The 27,949-nt window shown below is 44.0% G+C and overlaps 1 protein-coding gene across 1 annotated transcript; it reads right to left on the bottom strand.

Annotated features, from left to right (window-relative positions):
* Positions 1 to 6,918: 6,918 nt before the first annotated feature.
* Positions 6,919 to 14,512, bottom strand: UBE2A (ubiquitin conjugating enzyme E2 A). Its single transcript, XM_004587639.4, has 6 exons — positions 14,199 to 14,512; positions 13,900 to 13,980; positions 13,477 to 13,502; positions 8,571 to 8,660; positions 7,723 to 7,811; positions 6,919 to 7,160 (listed from the first exon to the last, which is right to left on the bottom strand). Exons 1-6 carry the CDS (start codon positions 14,240 to 14,242, stop codon positions 7,032 to 7,034), a joined length of 459 nt encoding a protein of 152 aa, XP_004587696.1. The 5' UTR covers positions 14,243 to 14,512; the 3' UTR covers positions 6,919 to 7,031.
* Between the last annotated feature and the right edge of the window lie 13,437 nt (positions 14,513 to 27,949).

The following is a 27,949-nucleotide window of genomic DNA, read 5'->3' as shown; positions in this document are numbered from 1 at the left end:
TCAAAATTTTGGCGTGCTTCTTTCTGAACAGCAGCCCAGCAGCAACACTTTGGGTCTTTGGAGAAGGAAAGTGGCATTTGCACAAAAATCTTTCAGCACCAAAGCACATGTGGAAGAATGGAGTGCTTTGGAAATAGGAAATCAGTCACCCAATCACAGTTTTGCATATAGACTAACATGTTGACTTCAAAGGAATCTTACGTTGTCCATTTTTATGTGATTTTGTTTTTGAATCTCAGATAAATCAAGTATAACTTCACTTGGGCCAACACAGATGAATATTAATAGTGAAGCACCTCCAGTGAAATGATACTTAAGACAAATAGATTTGTTTGCAGTGTCTTAAAACATTTACTACCATGCTTGACTTGTGACTGGCCCACAATAAACAATTCACTTTCCCCCTTTTTTGTATTTTAAGGTAAGCATTATAATTTAATAAATATTTTAAAAATCTGTGGGAATTAGTCTGATAGCAAAATCTTGGTGGCTTTTAGTCACCTATAAAGACTAGCACAAAAAAAAGAGAGAGACTAGCACAGTGCGTGGTATTTGCTTTCCACTCTGACTTCCTCTACTGTGAGGCCTTTCCTGAGGTTGATAGGAAGGAAAATTAGGTATGCATTTGATTTGAACACTTGCTATTTTAATAACAATGGCAAAAGGAACTAAGCTTTATCTACTTTTGGTTTTCTTTAAGGTGCACACTGATCTTGAGCTATGGTTAAATCAGAAAAAGCTTTACTTCTTTGCGTAAGAGTGGCTATAAGTATTAAGGGATTTGAAAATTTGGCTCATTTCTGTCTTGACATTACTTTTCTTATCCCACAGGGAGTTTTCTAGGGAAAATAGTGTTACATATAAGTCAGGCTTGTTAAATGAGTTCAATAAAGTATTAATGTATTTACAGTTAGAAGATTCACAAATAATCGGACTAAAAATATACACATCTGGTGCCTGAATTTGGGGGACTAGATGTCCTTCCTAACTTCTTAGAGCAAATTTGGCAGTAACGCAGATGCAGAATTAGAGTGAAGTCATGTGGCTTTGCTTTAGAATAGCAATGTGAAAAAATGAGCGGCTGATATCCTTGCTGTCTCATTTTGTCCCTTTAGTTGGTTCATTTATTTTCCCTTAGAAACAGGCACTTTTTAAGGTTTTTTAAAGGACTTATATTTTTATTGGGAAGACAGATCAGATTTAGAGAGAAACATCTTTTGTCTGCTGGTTCACTCCCCAAATGGCTGCAGCAGTCGGAGTTGAGCTGGTCCAAAACCAGGAGCTTCTACCAGGTCTCCCACACAGGTGCAGGGTCCCAAGGCTTTGGGCCGTCCTCTACCTCTTTCCCAGGCCACAAGGAGGGAGCTGGATGGGAAGTGGGGCCAGCGAGACGTGAAACAGCTTATAAAGTGAGGATTTAGCCATTGGGCCATCACATTTTGCCAAAAATAACAGGCATTTTTTTTATTTATTATTTTTAATTCATTAATTACATTGTATTATATGACACATTTTCATAGGTACTTGGATTCTCCCCACCCCTTCCCAAACCCTCCCACCATGGTGGATTCCTCCACCTTGTTGCATAACCACAGTTCAAGTTCAGTTGAGATTTCCCCCATTGCAAGCATATACCAAACATAGAGTCCAGCATCTTATTGTCCAGTCAAGTTCAACGGCTTCTTAGGTATACCCTCTCTGGTCCAAAGACAGAGCCAGCAGAGTATCATCCCGATCAGTTAAAAGCTCCAACATACCATCAGCAAAAATTTACATCATTATGGAATTAATTGACATAGTAATGAGTAGCCAATATGTTAAAAGTAAATGCGAGTTCTTAACCACCTTCTGTGACCACCTCATTGACATTTCAATTTTAGTTTATACACAACATATAACATACATAACATAACATGTTATACATAACATCATATCATCTTAAATTAAGGCAAACATGTGGTATTTAACCTTTTGGGATTGGCTCATTTCCCTTAGCATTATGGTTTCCAGTTTGGCCCATTTGGCCACAAAGAACTGCATTTTGGTTTTTTTTAATAGCTGAGTAGTATTCCATGGAGTAGATGAACCCATAGCTTTCTTATCCAATCCTCTGCTGATGGGCATTTTGGTTGCTTCCATGTTTTTGCAATTACTGATTGTGCTGCTATGAGCATAGGAGTGCATGTTGGTTTCTCATAAAACAAGTGTTCTGGATATATTCCTAGGAGTGCTATTGCTGGATCATACGGTATGTTGAATTTGAGTTGTTTGAATGTTCTCCATACTGATTTCCATAGAGGCTGTACCAGCCTGCAGCCCCACCAGCAGTGGAGTAGGGTTCCCTTTTCCCCCCCCGCAGCCTCGCCAACAAGTGTTATTGGTGCTTTTATTCACGTGGGCCAGTCTTACTGGCGTTAGGTGGTACCTCATTGATGTTTTAATTTGGATTTCCCTTATTGCCAGGGAACTTGAGCATTTTTTCATATGTTTATTTGCCATTTGGGTTTGTTCCTTTGTGAAGTGTCTGCCCATTTCCTGTGCCCATTTCTTGAGTGGCTTGTTTGTTTTGGTGTTTTGGTTGTTTTGTAGTTCTTTGTATATTCTGGAGATTAGCCCTCTATCACCTACGTAGTGCGCAAAGATCTTCTCCCATTCTGTGGGCTGCTTTTTTACTTTGTTGATTGTTTCCTTTGCTGTACAGAAGCTTCTTAGTTTGATGAGGTCCCATTTGTTTATTCTGGTCTTGATTTCTATTGCTTTTGGAGTCCTTTTTAGGAAGTAGGGACCTACCCCTAGATCTTGCAGAGTATTTCCAACATTTTCTTCCAAAAGTTTAAAGGTTTCTGGATGTAGGTTTAGGTCTTTTATCCATTTAGATTTGATCTTGGTGTATGGTGAGAGATGTGGGTCTATCTTTTTGTTTCTACAGGCTATCAACCAGTTGTCCCAACAGCATTTATTGAACAGACCTTCCCATTTGCCAGGATTGTCGTTTGTCCTTTTGTCAAAGATTATTTGGCTGTATCTGTGTGGGTTCCCGTCTGGTGTTTCTATTCTGCTCCATTGATCTTCCTCTCTGTCTTTGTGCCAGTACCAGGCTGTTTTGATAACCACTGCCCTATAGTATGTCCGGAGGTCTGGAACTGTGATTCCCCCTGCTAACTTCCTGTTCTTCAGGATGATTCTAGCTATTCATGGTTTTTTGTTTCCAGATGAACTTTTGAATCATTGTTTCCAGTTCCGTGAAGAATGTTTTTGGCAATTTGATTGGAATTGCGTTGAATGTATACATTGCCTTTGGCAATATAGACATTTTAATGATATTGATTTTACCTATCCAGGAGCATGAGATGTTACTCCATCTTTCGAGGTCTTGTTCAATTTCTTTTTTAAGTGGTTTGTAGTTTTCCTCAAATAGGTCTCCTACATTTTTGGTTAGGTTAATTCCCAGATACTTCATACTTTTCTCTGTTATTTTGAATGGTATTTTGCTGGTTAGATCTTTTTCCAAGTTGGGGCTGTTTGCATACACTATGGCTGTTGATTTTTGTTCATTAATTTTGTACCCTGCCACTCTACCAAACTCTCGTATAAGTTCTAGGAGTCTCTGTGTTGAGCCTCTTGGCTCTTCTATATAAAGAATCATGTCATTTGGATTCCTTTGATTTCTTTTTCTTGTCTTATGGCCTCAGCAAGTACCTCTAGGACTATGTTGAATAGCAGTGGAGAAAGCGGACATCCCTGTCTTGTTCCAGATCTCAGTGGGAAGGGTTCCAGTTTTTCTCCATTCAGTATGATGCTGGCGTTGGGTTTTTCATATATTGCTTTGATTGTGTTGTGGATTTTTCCATCTATGCCTACCTTGGTTAGGGTTTTTAGCAGGAAGTGGTGTTGGATTTTGTCGAAAGCTTTTTCTGCGTCTATTGATACTATCATGTGATTCTTGTTTTTCAGTTTTTGGATGTGGTGTATCAATAACAGGCATTTTTAACCCAGTAATCTTGATATGAAACCTATACAGGTTTATGAGCGGTTTCACATTTTATTGAATTTGTTACACTAACCAACTAACTACTCAATTGTGTAGCTAAAGTCCTGAATATCACGTGTTTTTTTCCTCCCCTTTGATTATGAGATGATGGCCACATCATTGATACATTTCAATAGATTGTTTATAAAAAAATTTTATTCGAAAGGCAGACTTATAGAGAGAAGGTCTTCCATCCATTGGTTTACTCCCAAAATGGCCAGAGCTGAGCTGATTTGAAGTTGGGAGCCAGGAGCTTCTTTCAGGTCTCATGTGGGTGCAGGGGGCCCAAGGACTTGTATTACCCCCAACTGCTTTCCTAGGCCATAAGCAGAGAGCTGGATCAGAAGTGGAGCAGGGTCCGGCGTGTTAGCCTAGTAGCTAAAGTGTTTGCCTTGCATGTGCCAGGATCCCATATGGCTGCAGGTTCATGTCCTGGCAGCTCTGCTTTCCATCCAGCTCCCTGTTTGTGGCCTGGGAAAGTAGTTGAGGACAGCCCGAATCCTTGGGATCCTGCACCCACCTGGGAGAACCGGAGGAGGTTCCTGGCTTTGGCTAAGCTCTGGCCGTTGTGGCCACTTGGAGAGTGAACCAATGGACAGAGGATATTTCTCTCCTTCTCTCTGTAAATCTGCCTTTCCAATGAAAAAATAGTAAGTAAAAAAAAGTGGAGCAGCCAGGAGTCCAGCCAGCACCCATAATGAGATATTGTTACCACAGGGCAGAGGATTAGTCTGTTGAGCCATGGTGCCAGCCTCAGTACATTTTTTAGTAGTATGCAAGTCATTCACGTTGCTATTAAGTAACCTATGAAGCTGAATTGGTATCCTAGGTAAAGGACTCTAATTACAACTTTGTTTCATCATAAATCCTCTTCCTCACATCAGCAGGTGCAGAAATTAAAACCCAAGTTCCAATCTGAGTTCCATTTGGAAAGGATTTGTAAGTCTATTTTAATTTACTTTTGTGTAGGGAGCCTACAGTGTTTATCAGACATTGTAAAGTGGGAAAAGGAGCTATCAACCTTGAATGTTGAAATGAGTTGTTGGTGAAGCTTTTATCCATGCATATGATGTTTTGGGAATCTTTTGTAAAGGTTTTCAAAGGACCGTCCTGTGGAAGTCATTAGGAATAGTTCTCAGTTGTTCAGAAGAAAATGCTAAATCTTCCCAGTCTTGTCTCACATTTTTAAAGCATATTAATAAAGTCAGTACTTAAGGTACCAATCACAGTAAGTTAATGCAAAACTATCCACCAAACAGAGAATTTAATGTGGTTCTACTTTGAGGTGGAAATGGACTTGAGGGAAAATAGTAGGCACACTTAAGAACATTGTTGTTAGATGAAGCAATCCAGCTCTGCCACAGGCAAGTCCAGTACAAGTAGAACTCCCTACATGGAGGCCTAAATGTGGTGAGTAGGCACATGTATAATCAAGGGCTTGATTTCAAACAAGTCCCAGAAGGTGAGTTTGCCACAGTCATTGCTTATGCCTCCTTAAAAAGATGGCTTGCTGCTCAGAAGAAAGCAGAGTCTTGTTTAAACTAGATGGTAGACTCTACATAGGGCTTGAAACTCAGAGTTGTGGGTCAATACACAGATTGTCCCATCCCTTGTAACAATTTCATTCCTTTGCTTGGCTCTAATGTATACAGAACTGATTTTGTCTTATGCATTAATTTTATATTGTTGAAATATTTGTAAAACATTAACACGACTGAAAAGAATTCTCTCCAACAATATCTACCCTTTTGGCTTTTCCACTCCCAGAATTAGCATTGTTGCTTTAAAGCGTGGGTAGAAAATTCCAGCCTGAGTGAGCACTAAAATTCATACTGAGCTAAAATGTAATTATACCTTGACTGCAAAATTTTAAGGTTATTTTTATTTACAACTTTTGAAAAAATGTACATTTTTACATGGGTTACTGTGCAAAGTTAGATTTAAAAAAGCAATAAATGCATAAAAGGTAACAATGGAACATCAGACAAAACATTTACAAGCCTTGTCCCACACTGTTACTTAAAGGTACTATATATCTAAAAGTGTAAATATTGAAAGAAAGATTGCAGACATTGTCTGTAAGGTTCTCTCATACTGTTGAAAGGGAGGAAGAAATGAAAGCATGCAGCAGTAACTCAGAGTGGAAAACAGCTTGCCACAAATATGCTCCCTTCCCTGAATTAAACAACAAAAAGATGGGTGATTGTAAATTTCCCTATCTAGGGTAACCCTGCTCTTTTAAAAAGATCAGAGGATTTCCAGCAGAATTGATCATTATTTCCATTCCTCTGTTCCTACACCTTGAAAAGCAAAACCTCAGAAAACCGGTATTCTGAAACTTAGCATGAATGTGACTCGTTAATATGTTGCAAGGAGAGGATGTGTCAGTTACTACAATTGATGTACTACTTTGGCTGTGACCTTGAACAGTCTCCTCCTTGCCAGGAAACATCATTTTAAACTCAGATTATATCATGGAATTGTTGGCCTCCATTCCCTTTTCAAAATTGAAGTTTAGATGGTTTTGTTTCCTTGCTCTCCAAGCCATATTCTAAACAGCTTTCACTTTTATCCCAACACAAGTGAAGAATCAGCCAGGATGAAACACCTCAGCCATCATTTTGTTAAGATTAACATCTTTGTCACAAATCTATGCATAAGAACCACTTGTAAAACAATTCATTTTAAAACCTTACTGTAAAGTACAGTGACACAAATAACTGCCAAAGAGTGGAAATGAGATACAACAGAAAAGGAATGAAGCAGTAGTAATTGTTGCAAGTAACCCAGGTACAGTACATTTGATGTCACAAAGGGTGTTGCCTGGTATTCAAGTAGAGGAGAGAAGGACTAGGAACAGCTCGGCAAGGGAAGATGGAAACAGCACACCAGCTTTTTGCTTTTAATAAAGTAAATGTAATGACAATGAATAAGAAGGTGACAAACTCATCAATATATTTTCTTCTGTTTCGGTTAGCTGCTGCTTTTGCTGCATGTTGGGTCAACAATCACGCCAGCTCTGTTCTACTATGGCGGAAACACGCTTTTCATACTCGCGCTTGTTCTCCTGGTACAGCTGAGCAGCTTGGCTGTTTGCTGGACTATTAGGATTTGGTTCATCCAATAGAGACTATAAAGAACAAATTGAAAATGTCAGTCCTTCAGCACAAGAAATACATGTTCAGACAACCAGCTTTTTGTAAGGTAGTGACATTGTCCCAAGTCATAGCTAAATTTGCTGTGCTATATAACACATTAAGGCAATAGTAGATATGCAAATATGTTTTCTGGTGGCCTGGGTCTTAAATTTATTTTTATTGGAAAGGCAGATCTGCAGAGAAAAGAAGATCCGGCCACAACAGCCGGATCTAAGCTAATCCAAAGCCAGAATCTTCCACGTCTCCCACATGGGTGCAGGATCCCAAGGCTTTGGGCCATCCTTAACTGCTTTCCCAGGCCACAAGTAGGGAGCTGGATGGGAAGCGGAGCAGCTGGGACACGTACTGGTATCTATATGGGATCCAGGTGCATGTAGGGCGAGGATTTTAACCACTAGGCTATTGTGCCAGGCCCGTGACTTGGGTTTTAATGGTAAGTCTTGGCCCAGAATTAACAGGTGTATTATAACTTTCAAAAGCAACTATCAATATAAACACATCAAAGGTCATAGCTACATTATAGGAAAAACTCACTTGTATGGATGTTAAAATGGAAGATACATCATAAGTTGGACTCCAACGGTTCTGAAGTATGTCCAGACATATACTACCATCTGCATAGACTAAGCATAGACACAGATATGTTAAACAAAGCAAGACTACTGTGGTTTTAACATAATGATAAAAACAGAATAAGGAATACTTTGCTTTGGAAGTTTAAAAAAATTATCAGGTTGCTTTCCAGTTAAACTGCCTAAAAAAACAAGTTACCAACATTACTCTTAAAATAATCAGGATGATCAGAGAATATCAAATGTGATAGTGAACAGACCTAGGAAATACTTAGTGTTGATTATTCTGAAAAGACTGCCCCATTATACAGAAAATCAAACACATTAACATGTCTAGTTCTGGCAAATTGATTCCACCAAATTTGTAAAGTGGATTTCCTACCTGAAATAACACAAAATAGCTCGGGCTTCACAAAGTTTCATTTTGGCACACAGCTAAGTGGCATCAGGGCACCTCTATTTCTCAGATGCTCCATGATAACTCTGATAGGTATCCAGTGCTGAAAACTACTGATCTAAATGCTAGTGAAAACTAGAACACAAGACAAACCCAATCTTACCTAGCATTAAAAAAGGAAATGATTACTAACAAGTGAATGGCAAAGACCACCCAAAGCAGGAGGCCCCAAGCAAAAGGAAAGTAGTTTTACTGCTCCACTTCTAGGGCTGTAGATCTAAATAGCAGTAGACCAACAAGAACAAGCAGCAAGCTAACTAAAGCAGTACTTGAGAACTAGGAAGAGAAAATGGGGAATACATCCATTACAAACATTGAGCTAGTTTCAAATACTCTATAAAAATAATACTTGCCATTTGGATGGAACATCTTAGAGACAAATCTAACTGTAGGTGGCTTGTTCGGATATTCTTCAGTGAACTCTATTGTAAGTTTGAATGTTCCTGTAGTTAAAAAGGAAGGCATTAGGTATTTGCCAGTTTGCTCAGTAGTCTTTTGTTTTCAAGTATTAAATGATGTGATGTACAGATAGAGGGGCAAGAGGGAAGAGACAAGGTAATAAAGACATCTCTAGGAATTGCTTTAAAGATGGACAGATAGTTTAAGAAGCACTACCCAAAGGTGATTTTTGTTTTGCTGTTTTTCTCCCCTAATCTTGACAATCATCATATACTCAAGATTACTGCAAGACAGCTTCAGATACTGTTCAATTGGAAAACACCCTTACGATAAATGACAAGAAACCAGGCCCAAATCCAAGCCTTCTTCCTTTAGAAGACTGAAAGTTGTCAGAGGCCTAATTTAATCAACTGCCATTTTAAAGTCTCCAGTGAGTTTTTAAATGGACTAGAAAGAAGGGAAACACAAGGTTCAAAACCCACACTGGAAATACAAATCCATAATCAAAGCATACAAGTGTTCATGCGATACTGACTCTGTAATGAAAACTTAAGGCAGAATAAACTTTATAGTCCTTTTCAAAAACCCTTAAGTACTACTCATAGTTACTTCACAGTAAAATTAATTCCATTATTAGCTCATGGAGGAAATTACCAGCAGAAATGACTTTTAAAATCACATTTGGCTTAGAATGCATCTACGGTTCCAGAAATTTGTCTTTCTAATGACATTTGCTTAGGCTACTATGATTGAAATGAAATTAGTGTTCTTGAATGTGTCCTCCTGAGGTATGGGAGACCCTAAAGCACACTAGCTTACAGACGTATTTATAAGGCACAAATTGGATCTCATAAAGAACCACAGGCTGTTGTGATCTGATAAGATCATGTTCTTCAAAATGCCATTCTTAGTTGGATTTGTTAATAAATTAAATAACTGAGCCCTTTTCTTCCTGAAATTTTGTCAAATAAACTTAAAGGAGTCATTATCTAGCATAAGCTCTACTATATTACACAGGTCCATTTAGTAAGTTCCTTATTCCAATGTAACAGACCATACTTCAGATAAAGTATAATTTATTACTGGTGCCTTCTGAAACTAGCACGCTTTCCTTCTTGCTCCCCCTAAATGGTTAAAAAAAAAAAAGGATAATCACTATGCTGCTACATCTGTTACATAATACCGAAAATGTTTCCAACTAGGAAGCCCGAGGAAAACAATCTGCTAACAAAGTTGCCCTTCACGTGAGCCTCCATGGGAAAGGTGCTAAGTAACTGAAAATGCAACATATGGAAACATGTTTCCCAAACTATTGGTACTCCCTAAAGTTTTGAAGGTCAGGTCTGAAGAAACTATACCATGACTAAGAAAAGTAAAATAGAATCCAAACACTATAGCCCCACCACCTGGTCCTAATTCTCTCTTTGTGAGGAAGAAATCCTTTTATTATTGACATTACAACATAAAAGAAAGAGTATGTTAAAAAAAAAATGAGCTTCCTATGGATCTCAAGTGTAAACACATTTTGATCAATGCTGGGATCTGAATAAATTACAGGGAAGGGATTGCTCTAAAACTGAGCAGGTTTAAAAGCACAGAGATCCCAACTACCTTAAGTTAAAGCCCAACATTAAGCCTGACCTCTAAAGGCTGGAAGCACTACACCGAAGGCACAAGTGAAACCAGAATAATGGATAAGAGCATGAGGTTTGCACTCAGGTTCAGGTTCAGATTCTTGCCTCGCTACTTAGCAGCTGTGAACACTTGGAGAAAGTGCTCACCATGAGTTAAGTTCCTCATCTGTAAAATGAGTTTAATAATAGCACCCACCACACAGCATCCTGATGAGATTTCAAGGAGGGAAACATGCATAGTGCCATAAAATAAGTGCTCCATAAGTATGAGCAATTGATTTTGCTATAATAGTTCCAAAGCTTCACAGCTCTTGATCTGGCTGAAGGCAAAACCAAAAATCCAGACTTCTCTACCAGGAATTTACCCAAATCTCATTCAAAATAGACATTAAAAATTGGGAACTTCATATTTTTAACCAAATTGAGCAATCAGAAACTTTAGTACAAACTTTGATGCAATTTCTGAGATCTAAAACAAAACGTTAAGCAAGTTAAAAATCACAGAATTAATGTACAATCTGAGACCAGACCTTATCCTTTGAATATTTAGATGAGTAGACTCAAATAACTGAAATTTGAGGCCTCACCACTGTGATACACAATCTATAGTGATTTTGCTTATCCCCCTGAGGAGGCCAGAAAAATGTCAGGAAAATCCATCTCCACAGAGAGCAAGAAGATGATATAAATGTATTAAATGACTGGTATATTGCAATAAGAAGTGATAGGGTTGAACTAGAGGAGTGAGTTGTGGCTAAAAGCAATCATTAATCCCAAGGTTGGAAAATATTGTGACAGCCAAAGAAAACACCTCTGGAGCACATTTGGCCACCACTTTGTGACCCCTTAGGAGAAACAAAGCACATGTACTTAAACATTCTTTTCATGACTCCAAATTCTGTGGTTTTTTTTTTTTAAAGATAATACCACAAACTTTTTACCATAAATGTTTGCCTTAAGAACACCCTGAGCTGATTTTCAGAAATTCAATTTGAAAAAATATTTACATTCACATTTTTAAGAACACAACTATTAAAAGCATATACCAGTACCTTACCGTGGGTAACAGAAGATGGTTGATATATCCAGAATATCATATTCTATAATCTTAGTATTCAGCATATATATACTAAGCTATTTGGATGAGAGAGCATTTTCCCCAATGTTTGGGGTAGTATAAACTCTCAAGAACATATACCCTTTACTTCAAGAATTCCTCTTCCTAATATTTCGTATCGTTAATGAGGGTCTGGCTGTTCAAGAAATGTCAAATGTTCAAGGAACACATAAAAATCGTCTGGGGGCTCTTTATTCACAGGACAACATTGGGAACAACAAAATCAGCTGTCACCTCTTCCTAATCAAGTCTTTTGCCTAAGGGTAAACTCCTCAGCTGTAAATAAGTGATATTAGAATGCTAAAAATATTTGTTTGTAGCCACAGCCAGCATTCTTGACACCTGAGAAAGCAGCCATGCATGGATAACAACAGAATTAACCAGAAAAGGGTACTGTCATTTAGCCTGAGTAGTGCCCAGATGGAAATACACATCATGAAAAATACAGCTAGTAATGTCAGAGGGGGCTGTTCCAGGTAGATAATGGATTCCATAAGTACCTTTTCAACTCATACCACTTAAAACAAGAGAAGCACCCTTGAAATATTTAAGTAGCCAACCCCGGGGCAAAGTGATGCTCTATTGATACAGCCGTGCATAGCACACAGCAGTTTGAGTAAAATGACAATAAAAACAAGAAAAAAATATCACAAATGCCATACCAACAAAGCCCACCGGAACCAAAGCAAATACACAATTAATCTGCACACCAAGCTTTGCTACAAAGAACTAGCACAAATTTAGTAGAGGAAAATGAAGTCCACCCAGCTGTTGCTACATGCAGATCAGTTCCAGTGATTAACTGTACCTAAGTAGTATGACCTTAATATCACTCTCCTGCTATCATTTCTTTTTATTGCAGTACTGAAGAGCAGTGATATTTACCCAGGGAGATGAAGGTAGAGAGGAAGCTAAAAGGCAGCCCAGGGAACTAGCCAGAGTTTCTGAGGGAAATCCGAGTCTGACATACATCGTAGAACTGCTTGATAGTGACTTACCTCACATTTTGAGAAGTGGTAGCATAAAAATTATGTCTGACTCAGCAATGTAAGTGTGTATTAAGTACTTTATAGAAATGTTTTTGAAAAAAATATTTTTGTTTGCACCTCCAAACCAAGGGGTGGGTGTGTATTCGTGTGTGGGTGTGTATTCGTGTGTGTGTGTATAGGCATGTCAAATGCTACAGGGCAAAAGGAAGACAACTCATTGAGACAAAAAAAAGACACACTTTTTAAAACTCCTTCAAATATTAAAAAAGAATTTCATGAGTTCAAATACTTTTTAATCACTTAAGCCATATTAAACTTTCAAAAATATTGAATAACTAGCCTTCTCACACATACAACTGAGTGCACATAAATCTCCATGGATGTAACTTTTCTAATTGTGACTTTAACACATTCAAGATGTTACCAAATGGGAACTGCCTGTACAGGATGTCTCAGACTGATTGTAACTGCATATAAATCTACTAAAAGTTTTTTTTTAATAATTAGCATGTGTGTTATTAAAAATTAGAAACACGTTACTCCATGGTGGCCCATGTGGTGTGTTCGAGTGGGTGATGCACCGTCAAGAGGGTCCGTTAAGGTTAATCTCCATTCTGAAGCTGCTTTGTCTGAGATGACTAATGTGTTCACGAGAGCACACTCTGCAAATTCACTTCAAAATACACAACACTCCAAGCAGGCTAAAGGCATCCTTAGAGTCAGGAGGATGTCAGTCTGTCAGTCAGTGGCAGATGGTAGAGACGGGACAGGTGTGTGCCAGAATCTAAGCCAGCAGCCAACAAGCCCACAGCACACTGCTCCTGCCCCTGGGGTCTCTGCTGTCAGCCACTGGCTGGGTGGGTTCCAGTCAGTCATCTGGAGGAGAGGAGGGGGATCCATCTCCAAACCCTGAACACCAGTACTCAGTGAAGGGTGAAGTTCTGTGGTCCACGGGCCCATAGGCTGTGCCCCTGCCCCCTGCCCCGGTGGGCTCCAGAGAGGCCTTCAGCAGGCAGAGGCTGGGACAGGGAACAGGTGCTTGAGGGGAAGGCGCCTGGGGCCGGCTGGGAACCCTTTGACCCCAGGTGCTTGCAAAGGTGCGGAAACAAAGTCATCTTACCATCCTCAAAAGGGGTCCCTTCAGGCCTACAAAACAGAGGTGAAAAAATTCCTGTCAGCCTGTGCCTCGGGTGCCCCCCTGTGCCAACCTTCCCCCCCAGAGGCGCGCTAGGCGCTCCCTGGCCGCGGGGCCCCCCGGGCCGCCGCCCAGGTGGGGAAACCACTACAAAGGGCTGCGCAGGGGGCCCCCCGCGGCCAACGGCCGCCACTCCCCCGGCCCCCCGCGCGCGCCCTGGAACCCCAACCGTTCCCCTGGCAGCGGGCAGCCGCCTAATGGAGGCACAGGCTCCGGGGACTTGACTAGGCCCTGGCAAGCCCCAAACGCTCGCCTTTCCCCGCTGCGCCTTCGCCAGGGGCCTGCCCGCTCCCCCTCCGCCTCCGGGGAGCCCCGGGTCGGGTCGGCGGCCCCACAGGGCACACTCACCCGAAAATGACCGCATTCCACACCATGATGTTGTTCTCTGACGGAGCCCCGCTGACTCCGGCTGGAGGATCCTCCTGTAACCTTCACGCAGACACAGCCGGCGCCCCCCCCAACCGCCACCGCCGCCGGCGTCAGCCACTCGCCGGGCCCCTCCACCACCACCACCACCACCACTACCGCCCCCTCGGGCTGCCCACCCCCCACCGCCGCCGCCTTCCCTCGCCGCCGGGAAGCCCTCAGGACCCGCCCTGAGCCCCCGCTAGGCAGTACCCCGGCCTCGGTTGTCCCTCTCGCTTTACCTCTTAAAGTCCCTCATGAGGCGCCGGCGAGCCGGGGTCGACATATCTCTCACAGGGTCAGGGGTGGGGCATCCACCGGAGTCTACGGCGGCAGCGGGGCCGAACGAGGTCGAGGAGGCTGCCGAGGCGGGCGAGGACGAGGGCGAGGCGCCCAGGGGAACGGCACTGCCTCTCCGGAGTCGAGGGTCGCTCTGGCGCCGGCTAAGCACCACCCCGGAGTAGACGGGGGCTGAACCAACCTGGAAGGAAACGGAGGGGGATAGAACGCCAGGCAGGGCCGTACCAAGATGGGGCAGCCAGGCGGGGGGGGAGGGGTTGAGCACGAGCAAAGTTGCTTATGTCATGAACCTCGCGCGACCGACAGGGAGTGGTGTGGGCACCGTCCCGTGCGGTGCCAACCGGGCGGGCAAACGAAAGACCATGAGTCACAACGATTTCGACATGCTAGGGTGTCGAACGCTATTTGCCGATTCTAAAACGAATCCTGGGGAAGTTTCAGCGGTTGGGTTTTTTTTCCCCCTCTGTCTTTTGAGATCTGATCATTTTATTCGAGTGCTTCGTGTGGGTGGCTGAGAGGGGGAGTGGCGGCAGAGGTGAGAAGGCGGAAAAAAGATCGCATGATCCCAAACTAGCAGAAAAAAGAAGGAGCCGACAAGCCAGGGCCGGGAGGAGTCTGTAGAACTGCCTCTCACAAAGCGGAACTGTAGGGGGCCGACACACATGGGGAGTGTGACCCAGTTAGAAACTACTGAAAGTCAAAGGAATAAATCGGATGGGACTATGGAAGGGTACTGTGGACCCCTTTTCTGTGGGATGGCAAGGTGCAGTTTTCAGGTCTCGGCAATTTAGGCCATGATCACCCCTCAAAGCAGAATCTAATGGGGTTGTATTTCCTGGTAGGAGAGCTTCAGGCAAGAGGAATAGATTGCTGGTGTAGGTGGATGGGTGTGTTTTGAACTCCGGGCACTCACAATTTGGCTTTGGAACCACATTTTCCCCTTGGCCGTTCGGCGAGCCAAGCAGCTACTCTATGCTCAGCGGAGTCCAAGGTGTGAGAGTATCCAATTGCAGAGAATTGCCAGGACAGTAGATCCCAAATGAAAGCAGCAGTCAGGCACGCGTGGGAAGGCTGCAGGCTGCAGGGGAGAGTCACCGTTAATACGTGGACTTGTAAAACCAAGGAGAGTCTTAAAAGAGAACTTGTAAAACTCGACCCCAAATAACATAGAAGGTAGGCAAAATACACCTTTCAGAATTATTAAAAATGTGGGAAAGGTAGGTTCCCATGAAGTCGTGGACAGTGTTGAATGCTAAACTAATGGATTCGCTTGGTGATATCCTGAGAGTTGTGCTCAGCAGAAAACCAACGACCAAGCACTAACCCTCCAGATAACCCGGGATTTCGAGGTACCATCAACACAGTTAGGGAAGAGATGAGGAGGAAGTTCAGAGGATATTTCAGACGGGATTTACTGAGTTCATGGGACCGGTGAGGCATCCATATGAAGATATTCAGGAACTGTTCCATAATGCTGCTTGTTTCAACATGAGATGTGGGAGGCGCGGCCAGCCGGCCAGTGTTAGGGGTTACCTGCTGCTTAACATCAGGTGCTTTCATGGCTGGTGATTTTCAGGTTCCAGTAACTCCAATACATCAGTTAGGGCAACTCTACCTTGTAACATCACCAAGGCTGTGGTCACAAGGGGACACACAAATCAATGTTTTTTAATTCCTCTTCTGTTCTGTAGAAACTCCAACTCTATTATTGCACACATGTGAAATCGACAAAAGATCTACCAAAGCAGGTGCATCCATTTTCTGTCCCTGCTTTACCAAAGTAGCACAAGCTGGCCCATTCCTTGTGGTGATAGACCAGAATGTCTTGACAAGCTGCCAGCCCAGGAGCACTCTCAACTGCCAGTGCCCACCCACACTCCTTCCCACATAGTCCACGCTGACTTCAAAATCAACAGCAGAGAATTCTTCTCCAATCAAATTTCTCTCATGCTATGAATCTCTTTTTTCAAGAAGAGCTCCATTCTGGTCCTTGTCTGCTTCCAATTTTGGGTCCCCACCCCCTCTCGTAATAACCATCAGGAGCGCTCCAGAAACCCCTCAAAACAAACAAACAAAACTAGAATAGATAGACAGAGAACAGCAAGGAAAGCTTAGAAACAGACAGGAAACGGTCAGCGGGGATGCACTTATAACTCACTGGGTGGGACACAAAGATTAGTTACTCCTCACTGGGGTATGGAAGATTTCTCTGCACACCCCTCCTAAACATGCTCACCTAAACTGTTGACATATATCCTGTTAGAATTATAGAGTTAGACCACCTGAAAAACAGCCAGGTTCAGCGAAAACGTACTTCAATGCTATAAACTGCTAAAGACTAAAATTAAAATAGGCATGAGACAGCTGAATAGCAATCTAAACCATTTTAAGGTGTATAGAACAGGGTTGAATATAAACCAAAATTGAAAAGTCTATGAAGAAGTCACAGGTTGTGGTTGAGAACATGCATTTTCCTATTAACATGTTGGTTAATCAATACCATGTCAATTAATGCCACAATGTTGTAAATGGTTGGAAATATTATGTTGGGGCTTTTAATTGAGTGGGATGATACTCTGCCGGCTCTACCTTCAGACCAGAGATGGTCTCACCAAGAAACCATTGAACTTACCAGGACAATAAGATGCTGGACTTTATGCTTGGTAAATACCTCCAATGAAAGAATGTCAACTGAATTTGAAGTATGGAAATGCAACAAGGTGGAGCAATCCGCAGTGGGGGGAGGGTGTGGGGAGGGGTGGGGGGAATCCCAGTGCATAAAAAATGTATCACATAATGCAATGTAATTTTTTTTTAAAGATTTATTTTGTTTTTATTACAAAGTCAGATATACTGAGAGGAGAAGAGACAGAGAGGAAGTGGAGCTGCCGGGATTAGAACCAGCGGCCATATGGGATCAAGGCGAGGACCTTAGCCACTAGGCCACGCCACCGTATCTGTGTAACTGTGTCACATAATACAATGTAATTAATGAAGTTAAATAATAAATAATTAAAAAAAATAATGCAATGTAATTAATTTTAAAAAATGAAATGCAATAAAAATGTTTAAAAAAAAAAAGAGCTCCAGTTTCCTTTAAGGACTTATCTGATTAGACCAGGCTCACCCTGCATAATCTCCCTATCTTAATATCATCTGATTGGGCACCATAATTACATCTGTTACATTCACAGTTGAAGCTGAAATGGAGTTTCATTTTAGAAGCTGGAAGACAGTGCGTGTGCACACCAGGGGTCCAAGAATCCCAGGGGATGGTGGCATGTTAGAGTTCTGCGGATGCCAGCCCAGCAGCAGCAGGATCCACAGCAGAAGCACATGACCCCACCTCCACTAAAGGAGCCATCTGCAGTGTCCTGGGGTCAGGAGAAGTTTCAATGAAATTATCTGTTTCAATTTCTTCAAAAAGAGATGAAAGCAGAGTTTGAGGGAGAAGGACTCATACAGCTTGTACAAGGACAACAGCACAGACAAGGGCATGGCGCCAGACCATATTCCAAAGATAGTGGGCAGAGTAGTTTGGCTAAAGGACAGAATCATAACTGGAAAAAAATGAGCCCTTGAGCTTAGAAAAAAGTTGAGTGACAGAAGTTGATTAAATGCCCTCAGATACCAGGAAGAGTGACTTGTGTGTGAAAGGCAGCTTTTACAGGTGTTTGAGCAAGAAAGTGTTGCATCAAACATGTCCTACTGGGAAGCAGCATGCACTCTACTGGAGAGTGTGAAAGAACCTGGGAAACCTTTGTTACTGGATAGAAATGTCTGAAATTAATTGAAGCATATAAGTGTGGTTGAGTTCATTATGGACTTATCTTTCTTTTTTTCTAAACCCTTTGTTTCTTCCTTCCTTGGACCGCCCCCCCCCCCCCCCCGCCACACACACACTTAGGAGGAACATCACACACACACAAGAAAACTCAGGAGGAACATGACCTAGAGGAGTTGGAAAGCTCTAAAGCACCTGCATGGGAATGGGATTCTGTAAGTGCTCAGTGGAACTGCGTTGGTGCAGGGTAGTCACAGCAAGCAGTGACATGGATGATTATTTTCCAGCACAAGTGATTGTCAGGTTAGAGCACACTAACTATAGCAAAGCTAGCCAAACATTGCTTCCAACCCCATCTCAGCTTGACCTCTTGAAGAAATACCCTTGTCACAGCTAAACACCACCCCCATCCAAGGGCAGCGGTCCAATTTAGAAGACAAAAAATGGTGCTAGTCATGTAGCTGAGTATTTTCATCTCGGGTGTTAGACCCTGCCAGTAGGGCCCCGAGGTCACCGAGGATGCATTATTATTATTATTTTCACTTATAGGACTATGATTTACAATGTTGTTAACCAGGGAAGACAAAAGAATTTTACTTTCCTAGAGATTCTGCTTCTATTGGCAACATTTACTATAAACAGTAGGAAAGAGCAAAACAAAATAGAAAAGTCTTCACTCCAACTATCTCGAGTCCAAAGAATTAAATATAGGAAATAACAGCTGTCATGGCGTGCGCTCTTGGCAACAGAAGGAGTACTATGTTACCTATCTACACATGAGAGGGAAAGAGATGTTTAGTGAAATGGGGAAACTCTGACCTTGAACACAGAGTCTCACTACCTGCTGAATTGCTAAATTAAGGAAAACAAAGGCATGGTGTGGCAAGCTGACTAATACTCTTCTCCCATCTTCATGTGTTAATCTCTAAAATCTGTGATATGTTACATTCTATGACAAGAGAGGCTTTGTAGATGAAGAATCCTGAGGTAGAAAATGATCCTGAAATAAACAGGTGTGCCTAGTGCAATCAGCCGTTACAACAGGGATAAACAGGAGACAGTTCAGTGATGACAGAAATTAGAGATGGGAGTGATGTAGCCACCTGCCTACCAAGGAGCTAAAACATGTTGGGTTAGAAGCTAGAAGAAGTAGAGGATGAATTCTGCAGAGCCTCCAGAAGCCTCCAGAAGTCCTGCTGACACCCTGAGTTTGGACCAGTGAAATTACTTTTTGAACTCCTGATCTTGGAAACTATCATTATAAATTTGTATTGTCTTAAGGCATTAAGTGTGGGGCAATTTGTAGCAATACCAGTGTGAAACGGATGCACATGGCAACAGTGTTACATGTGGAAACCCAATCAGGCTAGCGGTAACGCTCCTGAAACTACAATCAAATCCAGACTGCCATCTTTTCTGGTATAATCTGCAAGGTAATGACTAAATTACTAATTCATTATGACACATGAAAATTTCAATTTTTAAGTTTTACTAGGACACAACTATACCCCTTCATATACAAATTGTTTGGGGGTTACTTTTATATCAAAATGGCAGAGAAGCTGGGACAGGCTGTGTGTGGTGTTATATCACTTCACCCTGCAGCTTGGTGCACTGCACATTGCAATGATGCGGTAGAACTTGATGGCATTCTTATTTGATGTATATTGACATACAGCAGCTATTTTTACAAGTGCAAATGCACATATGCAATGTTAAGACAACGCAGTGGATTTTGAATGTTGTGCTTTTTAAGGTACAGTTGCATGTGGATTACTTATTTATGTAATTAGATGTTGAAAGGTTTAGTTGAATACACAATGATTTTGTGTCAATGCTAAGCAATGACAGTGTACATCAATATTATTAAACATTCATCACAACATTCCCAACTTCATAGGAGAGCGGTGGTTAGAAAAATTCAAAATTTAGAAACAAACTATCACAGCAGTATTCATCACAAAAGGAGTAAAGGAAAACAGGACTGCAGCCAAGCAAGTTTTTGAGTGGCTCATTTGTTAGTTGAGCAAGGAAAGTCATTTATTGGTGGTCAATTAATTAAATCACATTTGTTGCAGAAGTCAAGTGATATGGTTAAGGAAAATAAACTATTAAGACTATTAGCTTTTCAATAGGAACAGAGGCTCAGATTTGGAAGCAACATCAATAACCTATTAAGAAAACAAGGCAAATGATTTCAAGTGGTTTCTCTTGGCTTTTCATGAGTAGATGAATATTACCAATATATACAAGATTCAAAAATTTTGTGGAAAACGGAATTAAAAGATAAGTTTAACCCCAGCTGTACTTAAATTGCCTTGTACCTAGGCAAGTGTTACATTACTGGGAGAAAAGCAGCCAATTACTGGCAGGCATTCTGGGCCAAAATTAATGCCAAAATTGGGCTAACTATACCAGTGTGCCTGTGTTGTTGTTGCTGCTGCTGCTTCTCCCTCGCCTCTGCCCACCCACACACACTTTTGTTTTTTTAAGATAATGGGCCCGGCGTGATACCCGTAGTGGTTAAGGTCCTCGCCTTGCAATGCGCCTGGATCCCATATGGACACCAGTTCTTTTTTTTTTTTTTTTTTTTTTATAATCCATTTTATTGTATTGTTGTTGACAATCTTTACATAGTTAACTATAGTTGAAGGAAAAACAAGAAAGAGAAGAAAAAAAGGTTCAGGGGGATAGGGAGGTGGGCAATGCTATTATGTCCATATTGTTTCCATCATGTATCTGAGGTAAAAGGGGATATTGAGGGAGAAGCCCCACCCGGTTTCCCGCCCACCCCAAGTCCCGGATGTGGGGCATGCTCTGAGATATGTGCTCAAGTGGAGTTAATAGTTCTCCAGTTATGAGTCACTGCCAGTTTCGCTCGATGAGGTGGTCCACTGATTGATATGGTCCATCATGAAGTCTCCATTTTGGACACCAGTTCTAATCCCTGCTTCCCATCCAGCTCTCTGCTTGTGGCCTTGGAAAGCAGTCGAGAATGGTCCAAGGCTTTGGGACCCTGCACTTGTATGGAAGACCCTGAACAGCTCCTGGCTTCGGATTGGCTCAGTTCCAGCCATTGTGGTCACTTGGAGAGTGAACCATCGGATGGAAGATCTTCCTCTCTGTCTCTCCTCCTGTGTATATCTGCCTTTCCAATAAAAATAAATAAAGCTTAAAAAAAAGAAAAGAGGAGAAGGCAGGGAACTCCAGGCCAAGGCACCCCTGGAGGTTTGGTGGTGCTGGGAAGTTGCAGATTGTTGGGGAAGGGGTCTGGGTGTGCATAGGAGTGGGAACGGCTGAGGGTATGCTTGACAGGGAAGGAATGACTTCTGGGGTCTTCCAGACTGGACCACTGCACTCGTGGGTGGGCAGAAGTATTGCTGAGATGGGGTAGTTTAGAAGGGGGAGGGAAACTCGAGGGCATGTCTGAGTCAGGCCAAGACACAAGCCCATGTGGGAGACGTGGCCTGGGCTAAATAGCATCATCCACCGACCACTGGTGCTTGCAAAAGCTGGGGCTGGGGAACATGCCTGACTGGGCTGGGCCACAATACCTGCCCACAAGTGTAAGAGCAGAGTTGGACTTTGTGAAACTGAGCCATAGCATGCAACAGAACACGAGAGGACCAGATCTGAGGGCATATTATACAGGGGAATTATGGAGTCACTTCTGTTGGAATGCAGCACCTGTTTGATTTATGTGGAGAGAATTAGGGGCAGTGACAGATCAAGCCAGGTTAGACCACAGAACTCAGCTGACATGAACCCACCTGACATTCACAGGGGGCTGGGACTGGGAGAAAGTGTGGAACTGAGGACAGACCAGACTGTGCCAAGTAGGGCCACTGGCACATTTGAGATTCAGGGCTGGGAGCAGTCCTGGTAGGGAAACTTGGGGTATTCCCTTACTAGTCTGCAGCTCCCTTTGGGGAGCACTGGAGCCAGGGCTGAAGGTAGGCCAGGCCAGGAAAGGTGGCAGCACCTGTCAGCGTTTGTGTGAGCCAGGTCTCAGGAAGGCTGGGCAGGGCCAGGTTGCAGCACCCACAAGCACACATGGGAACTAGGACAAAATGTTGGCTGTGCCCAGCTGGTCTGGGCTGCAATACCCACCAGTGAGAGCAGAGATTGTGGGTGGGCCATGCCAGGCAGAGTCAAAGCACCCACCAGCATGTGCAAGACCTGGGGCAAGAAGTGGCCCTGGTAACAGAAATCTGGGGACTTTCCTGCTGGGCTGCAGCTCCTACTAAGGAGTGCAAGAGCCAGGGCTGTGGGAAGACCAGGTTGGGCAAGGCTACAGCACCCATCGTCATGCATATGGAATAGGTGTGGGGGCAAGCCAAACTGGACTGGGCTCTAGCCCCTGTTGGTGTTCACAAAAGCCAGAATGTGTGTGGGACAGACTCTGTCTCACAACCCTGGCTTTCCCCAGCCACTTGGGGAATGAACTAGCAAATGGAGATCTTTTGCTCTCTGTCTCTGTCTCTCCCTTTCTTTCTCTGTAACTCTGCCTCTCAGATAAATACATAAATCTTTAAAAATACAACATTTTCTGGATGAGAAGCATCACCCTGGGGCTGGCATTATGCACAGCTGGTTAAGCCTTTATCTATGACATGGCATCCCATATAGGCACAAGTTTATGTCCTGGTTGCTCCACTTCTGATCTAGCTTTTTGCTAATGTGTCTGGGAAAGCAGCAGAAGATGAGCCAAGGACTTACGATCCTGCTACCCAAGTGGGAGACCTGGATAATAGAGTTTCAGGCTCTTGGCTTCCTCCTGGCTGTCTTTCTGTCTATCTATCTATCTATCTATCTATCTATCTATATTTATAATATTAGAGTATTTAAAAGGTAGAGAGAGCCAGAGAGACAGAGACAGATAGAGATCTTCCACTTCACTAGTTTGCTCTCCAAATGCCTCCAAAGCTGGAATTGGGCCAGTAAGATGACAAAAGCCAAGGAACTCAATCTGGTCTCCCACACAGGTGGCAGAGACCCAAAATGCCTTTAAGCCATGACCTGCTGCCTCCCAGAGTGTGCATTAGCAGGAAGCTGTAATCGAAAGTAAAGACTTCAACCTAGGCATTGATATGGCATGTAGGTATCCTAATCGGTGTCTTAGCCACTGAACTAAACACCTGTCCCTCCAACAACTTTTCTAAAAAGATTTATTTATTTATTTATTTATTTATTTATTTATTTATTTATTTATTTTGTTGAAAAGTCAGATATACAGAGAGGAGCAGTGACAGAGGAAGATATTTCATCCACTGATTGACTCTCCAAGCAGCTGCAACAGCCAAAGCTAAACCAATCTGAAGCCAGGAGTCCAGAGCCTCTTCTGGGTCTCCCACATGGGTGAGGAATCCCAAGGCTTTGGGCCATTCTCCATTACCTTCCAAGGCCACATGAAGGGAGCTTGATGGGAAGTAGGGAAGCCAGAATTAGAACTGGCACCCATTGCAACCTTGGCTGCTAGGAAGTCCTGGGCTGGGTTGGACTCCATGCTTGGGGCCCTGGCTTCAGCCATCATGAGCTTGTGGTGAGCTGTCCCCCAGCCTGCCTGAGCTCCAGAGGCTTATCCCTTCCTGGTGAGCACACTGAGATGGGAATTCTGGGGAACAGGGAGGGCCCGGGTTCCATCCGCCACCAACATCGTGCGGTGGGTGGGACCAGGAGAGAGCAAACTTGGGGTCTGGGTGGGAGAACTTCTAGCAGCTTGTTGGCTGCTGGGAGGTCCTGGGCCGGGTTGGACTCTATGCTTGGGGCCCTGGCTCCAGCCATTACCAGCACGAGGTGAGCTAAGCCTGGGCGGCCAGTGTGCCATTTGGCGCCAGGCTGCATCTGCTGGCCGCCCAGCGGTGAGCTCTGAGGATTTGGGAGTATGAATTGCTGCCTAGGTACGTCCATGTTGAACTCACAGTGCTTGTAGATTGTGAATCAATCCTGAAGGACTCCCAACGACAGAGTAACTTTTCCTTGAAGGTAAGCAAGGGTACTGAGACCTGGTAGTTTGGAGGAGAGGTACCAGATGATCTTCACGGGTCAGACTGATATACCAGCCTCCTTTGAGTCATGTGTAGAACTTGCTAGCATCAAACAATGCTGACCACCACACACCAGTCCATGCAAAAGCTTAGGCTGGGGGCTTGTCTAGCAGACCCAGATCCTAGTACCTGACAGAATGTTGGATCAGGGGATGGGTCACATTAGGTAGGGCCATGACATTAACCAGCACATGAGAGAACCATTTCTGGGGATAGATTCCATGGGGGATGTGTGGGCCAAACCCTGTGGAAATACTATTCCCACTGGTTAGCTCAAGAGTTGGGGTGGGGATGGGCTGAGCTAGGTGTGACCATGGAGCTTGCCATCACTCACAGGTAAAGGAACCAACAAAAGTCTGGGCTGATCAAGGCAGCAGCACCCAAATGTGCATCCTAAATAAGGTGTGGGGTGGGCTGGGCTGCAATGTTCACCAGCTCATACAATGCCAAATGGAAGGCCAGACTATGCTGGGCACTGGCCTAACACCCACTGGCATGTATGAGAGCTGGGTCTGGGAGTGGGTCAAGTGGGGGAACCTGGGAAACTCCCCTACTGGGTCATAGCTCCCACTGGTGATCACATAGTCCAGGCCTAGGGGTTGGACAAGCTGGGCAAAGTAGCTCCAATGGCTGGCTAAGGTGGGGGTTGGTGATGGAAGGGGGCGAACCAGGCAGGGCCAAGCAAACCTTAGCTCACAAGCAAAAATAGAAATCAGGATGGAGCACAGGTCATGCCGAGCTAGGCTGTAACACCTACTGGTCTGCATGAGCCAGGTACGCTAGGCCACAACTTCCAAGGCAAAGGCCAAGACAGGTGAGGGGCTATGCCAAACCGATTCAGAACAGTAACTGGCATGCAGTTACTGCTGGGAATAGGCCTGACTGGGGAGCTAAGAGGACACCCTGGCTGGGTTGTGGTTCCCACTGGTGAGTGCGGGGGCTGGAGTAGGGGCTGCATTCTGGTCTGGATATGGCTAAGGTCTCTCTTGGCACAAGTGTGGACTGGGACCGGACGCACCAAGCTGGGCTAGACGCCAGCACCATCTGGTGCTCTGGAGGACAAGGTTAGATATAGGATGGATTAGGCTAGGTCTCTGTCCCTACTGAGCCATGTATGAGCTGTGTCTGGGTATGGACAAGCCTTGACTGGGCTGAAACATCCATAAGTTAGAACCAGAATGGGTTGAAGGCCAGTCAGGAAAGGCCACTGTTGCTGCTAGGACAGGAGGTGGACTAAGTAGGGCTGGCCCATAGACCCACCTGTATGCGCAAGATCTGGCATTGGGGGCAGTTCTGATGGAGAAGCCTGGGTAACTCCTCTGTCAGGACACAGTCCCTGCAGGTGAGTGCAAGAACCACAATAAGGAGCAACCCAGACCAAGCCAGGGAAAGGTACCCAACAGCATACATTTGGCACAGGTCGGGGGCGGACCAGGCTGAACCAGTTCACATCACCTGCTGGCGAATCCGAGCACCAGAACAGTGAGGGTCTGGCCAGGTATGGTCGCAACACATAACAGTGCATATTACAGCTGGGATTGGGTGCATGCTGGGCTGGGCTAGACTGTAACCCCCACCAGCTGGAATTGGGGGTGGGCCAAGCTGGGACAGGCTACAGCACCCACTGGCAAATGCCGAGGCAAGGTGGGCCATGCCAGATTGGGCTGCAGTGCCCAACCAGCAAATGTAGGGGGAATGTAGAGGGCCCCCTTGCTGGAACACCACTCCCACTGGAGAGTGTGAGTTGGGATGGTGGAGCAGACCAGACCGGGCAGGGCTATAACACCTGTGGGCCTCATGTGAGCTAGATCAGGGAAGAACCATGCTGGGCTGACCATCCCTACTGGTGCAAGCATAAATCAGAATGGGTGAGGGTTGGTCGGGCTTAGCCACAGCATCAGATAGCAGATGCTGGCATTGTGGTAGAGGGGGTGGCTAATTCTGTCAAGTTAAGCTGCAGAACCACCTGGACAGTGCAAGGTCTGGGAGTTGGCCCAATAGGGAATCAGTGGGCACCTCCCTCTTGAGTTGCTACTCAGACGGGTGAGCATGAAAACCAGAACTGGGGCAGATTTGGCTGGACAAAACGGCACCCACCAGCATGTACGTGGGCTGGATAGTGGGCCCAGTTGGGTTGAACTAGGCTTCAGTGCCCATTAATATGTATGAGAACTGAATGGGATGTGGGACAGACCGGACAGGTCTGCAGGACTTACAGGCAAGCACGGGAACCGGGGCAGGAGGTGGGCCTGGTGGGGGTTATTGTGGTTTGCTACGACTAAGCCGCAGCTCCCACTGGTTTATACAAGGACCGAGTGTGTGATGGGCAGAATCAGGCTGGACTACAACACCCATTGGTTCATGTGGAACACAGAGCTGGAAACAGAACTGACCCAGCAATTGCAACCACCAGCTGATTGGTGGTGGCAGACTGTGCCACACCCTGTAATGGCAAGCACACACAAGAGTCTGGTCTAGGATCACTTCAGACGAAGTTTCTGTGATAATCTTCCCAATTGAACTGCCGGACTCAGAATGCCAATCATGAAGAGAATTTCAGGTTTGATAGTCTGACCATGGAGTGAATGTGTCAGAGCTGAGCCTCCTAAGAGGCTCAGACGGAGCAGTGGACAGCATATCCAGGTGCACATGGAGGATAGGGCAGTCCATCGGAACCTGCAGAGGACACCTGGTACCACAGCAGAGAACGCAGGACAGAACAAATCAAACCACTATCCCAGCCTGTGTTGGCAGTGAAAATCTGGGCAAACAGAGACTCTAAGGTGGACCATGTCAGCCAGTGGATTCTGAATAGATTCCATCGTGCTTGGAGCAGCGAGACTGGCAACAATTCAGAACTGTTGAACTATCAAAACCACTTGAGCAGGACCCTCAGAGCATGCCCCACATCGGGGACCTGGGATGGGTGGGAGACTGGGTGGGGCTTCTCCCTTTATCTCCTCCTTTACCCCAGATACAGAAAGAAAAAAAGCAATAATGTGGAAACAATAGTCTTACCTACTTTCCTATAGCCCTTGACCCTTTGCGCCCTAATCAATTATGTAAAAAACAAGCAAGCAAACAAAAAAAAAACAGCACCCATATGGGATGCCAGCATGTGCAAGGCGAGGACTTTAGCCGCTAGGCTACTGTGCTGGGCCAGTTGCATGAAGGTTTTGGAGATATTCTGTATTACCTTTCTCCATGAAAGAATAACATTCTTTTGACCCCAGCACAATAGCATAGCAGTTAAAGTTTTCGCTTTGAATATGCCCAGATCCCATATGGGCACTGGTTCTAATCGTGACAGCCCTGCTTCCCATCCAGCTCCCTGCTTGTGGCCTGGGGAAGCAGTAGAAGAAATCCCAAAGCCTTGGGACCCTGCACCCACATGGGAGACCAGGAAGAAGCTCCTGGTTCCTGGCTTTGGATCGGTGTAGTTCCAGCCATTCCGCCACTTAGAGAGTGAAAAAGCAGATAGAAGATGTTCCTCTCTGTCTCTCCTCTCTGTATATCTGACTTTGCAATAAAAATAAATAAATTGTAAAAAAAAAAGAATGTGGAATAGTCATACAGTGAAATATTGATCAATTATAAATAGGAATGAAACACTATAATTTAGGAGAGCATTGAAAACATTGTTAGTGAAAAAGACTAATGATCACATACTGTACAATTGATTTACACAAAAAGTTCAGAATAAGCAAACCCAGAGAAAGAGAAAATAGGTTGGTGATTGGCTGGCAGGGGGATGACAAAGAGAGGGGAGTGACTAATAATGGGTATGGAATTTCTTTTTGAGATGATAAAATTGTGCTGGTTGCAATTTAATATTGAAAGTAATCAATTATACACTTTAAAG

This window comes from Ochotona princeps, chromosome X (genome assembly GCF_030435755.1).
Source record: "Ochotona princeps isolate mOchPri1 chromosome X, mOchPri1.hap1, whole genome shotgun sequence".
Classification (NCBI taxonomy): Eukaryota; Metazoa; Chordata; class Mammalia; order Lagomorpha; family Ochotonidae; genus Ochotona; species Ochotona princeps.
The sequence above is the reverse complement of the archived record's forward strand: the minus strand, read 5'-3'. Positions and strand labels throughout refer to the sequence as shown.

Excerpts from the sequence above, each read along its gene's own strand:
- UBE2A (XM_004587639.4), bottom strand. The coding sequence starts at position 14,242 with ATGTCGACCCCGGCTCGCCGGCGCCTCATGAGGGACTTTAAGAG. Across the intron at positions 8,661-13,476 it reads AGGGACCCCTTTTGAGGATG|GAACATTCAAACTTACAATA; the intron begins GTAAGATGACTT and ends TTTTAACTACAG. Across the intron at positions 7,161-7,722 it reads CCATTTTAACATCCATACAA|TCTCTATTGGATGAACCAAA; the intron begins GTGAGTTTTTCC and ends TGTTCTTTATAG.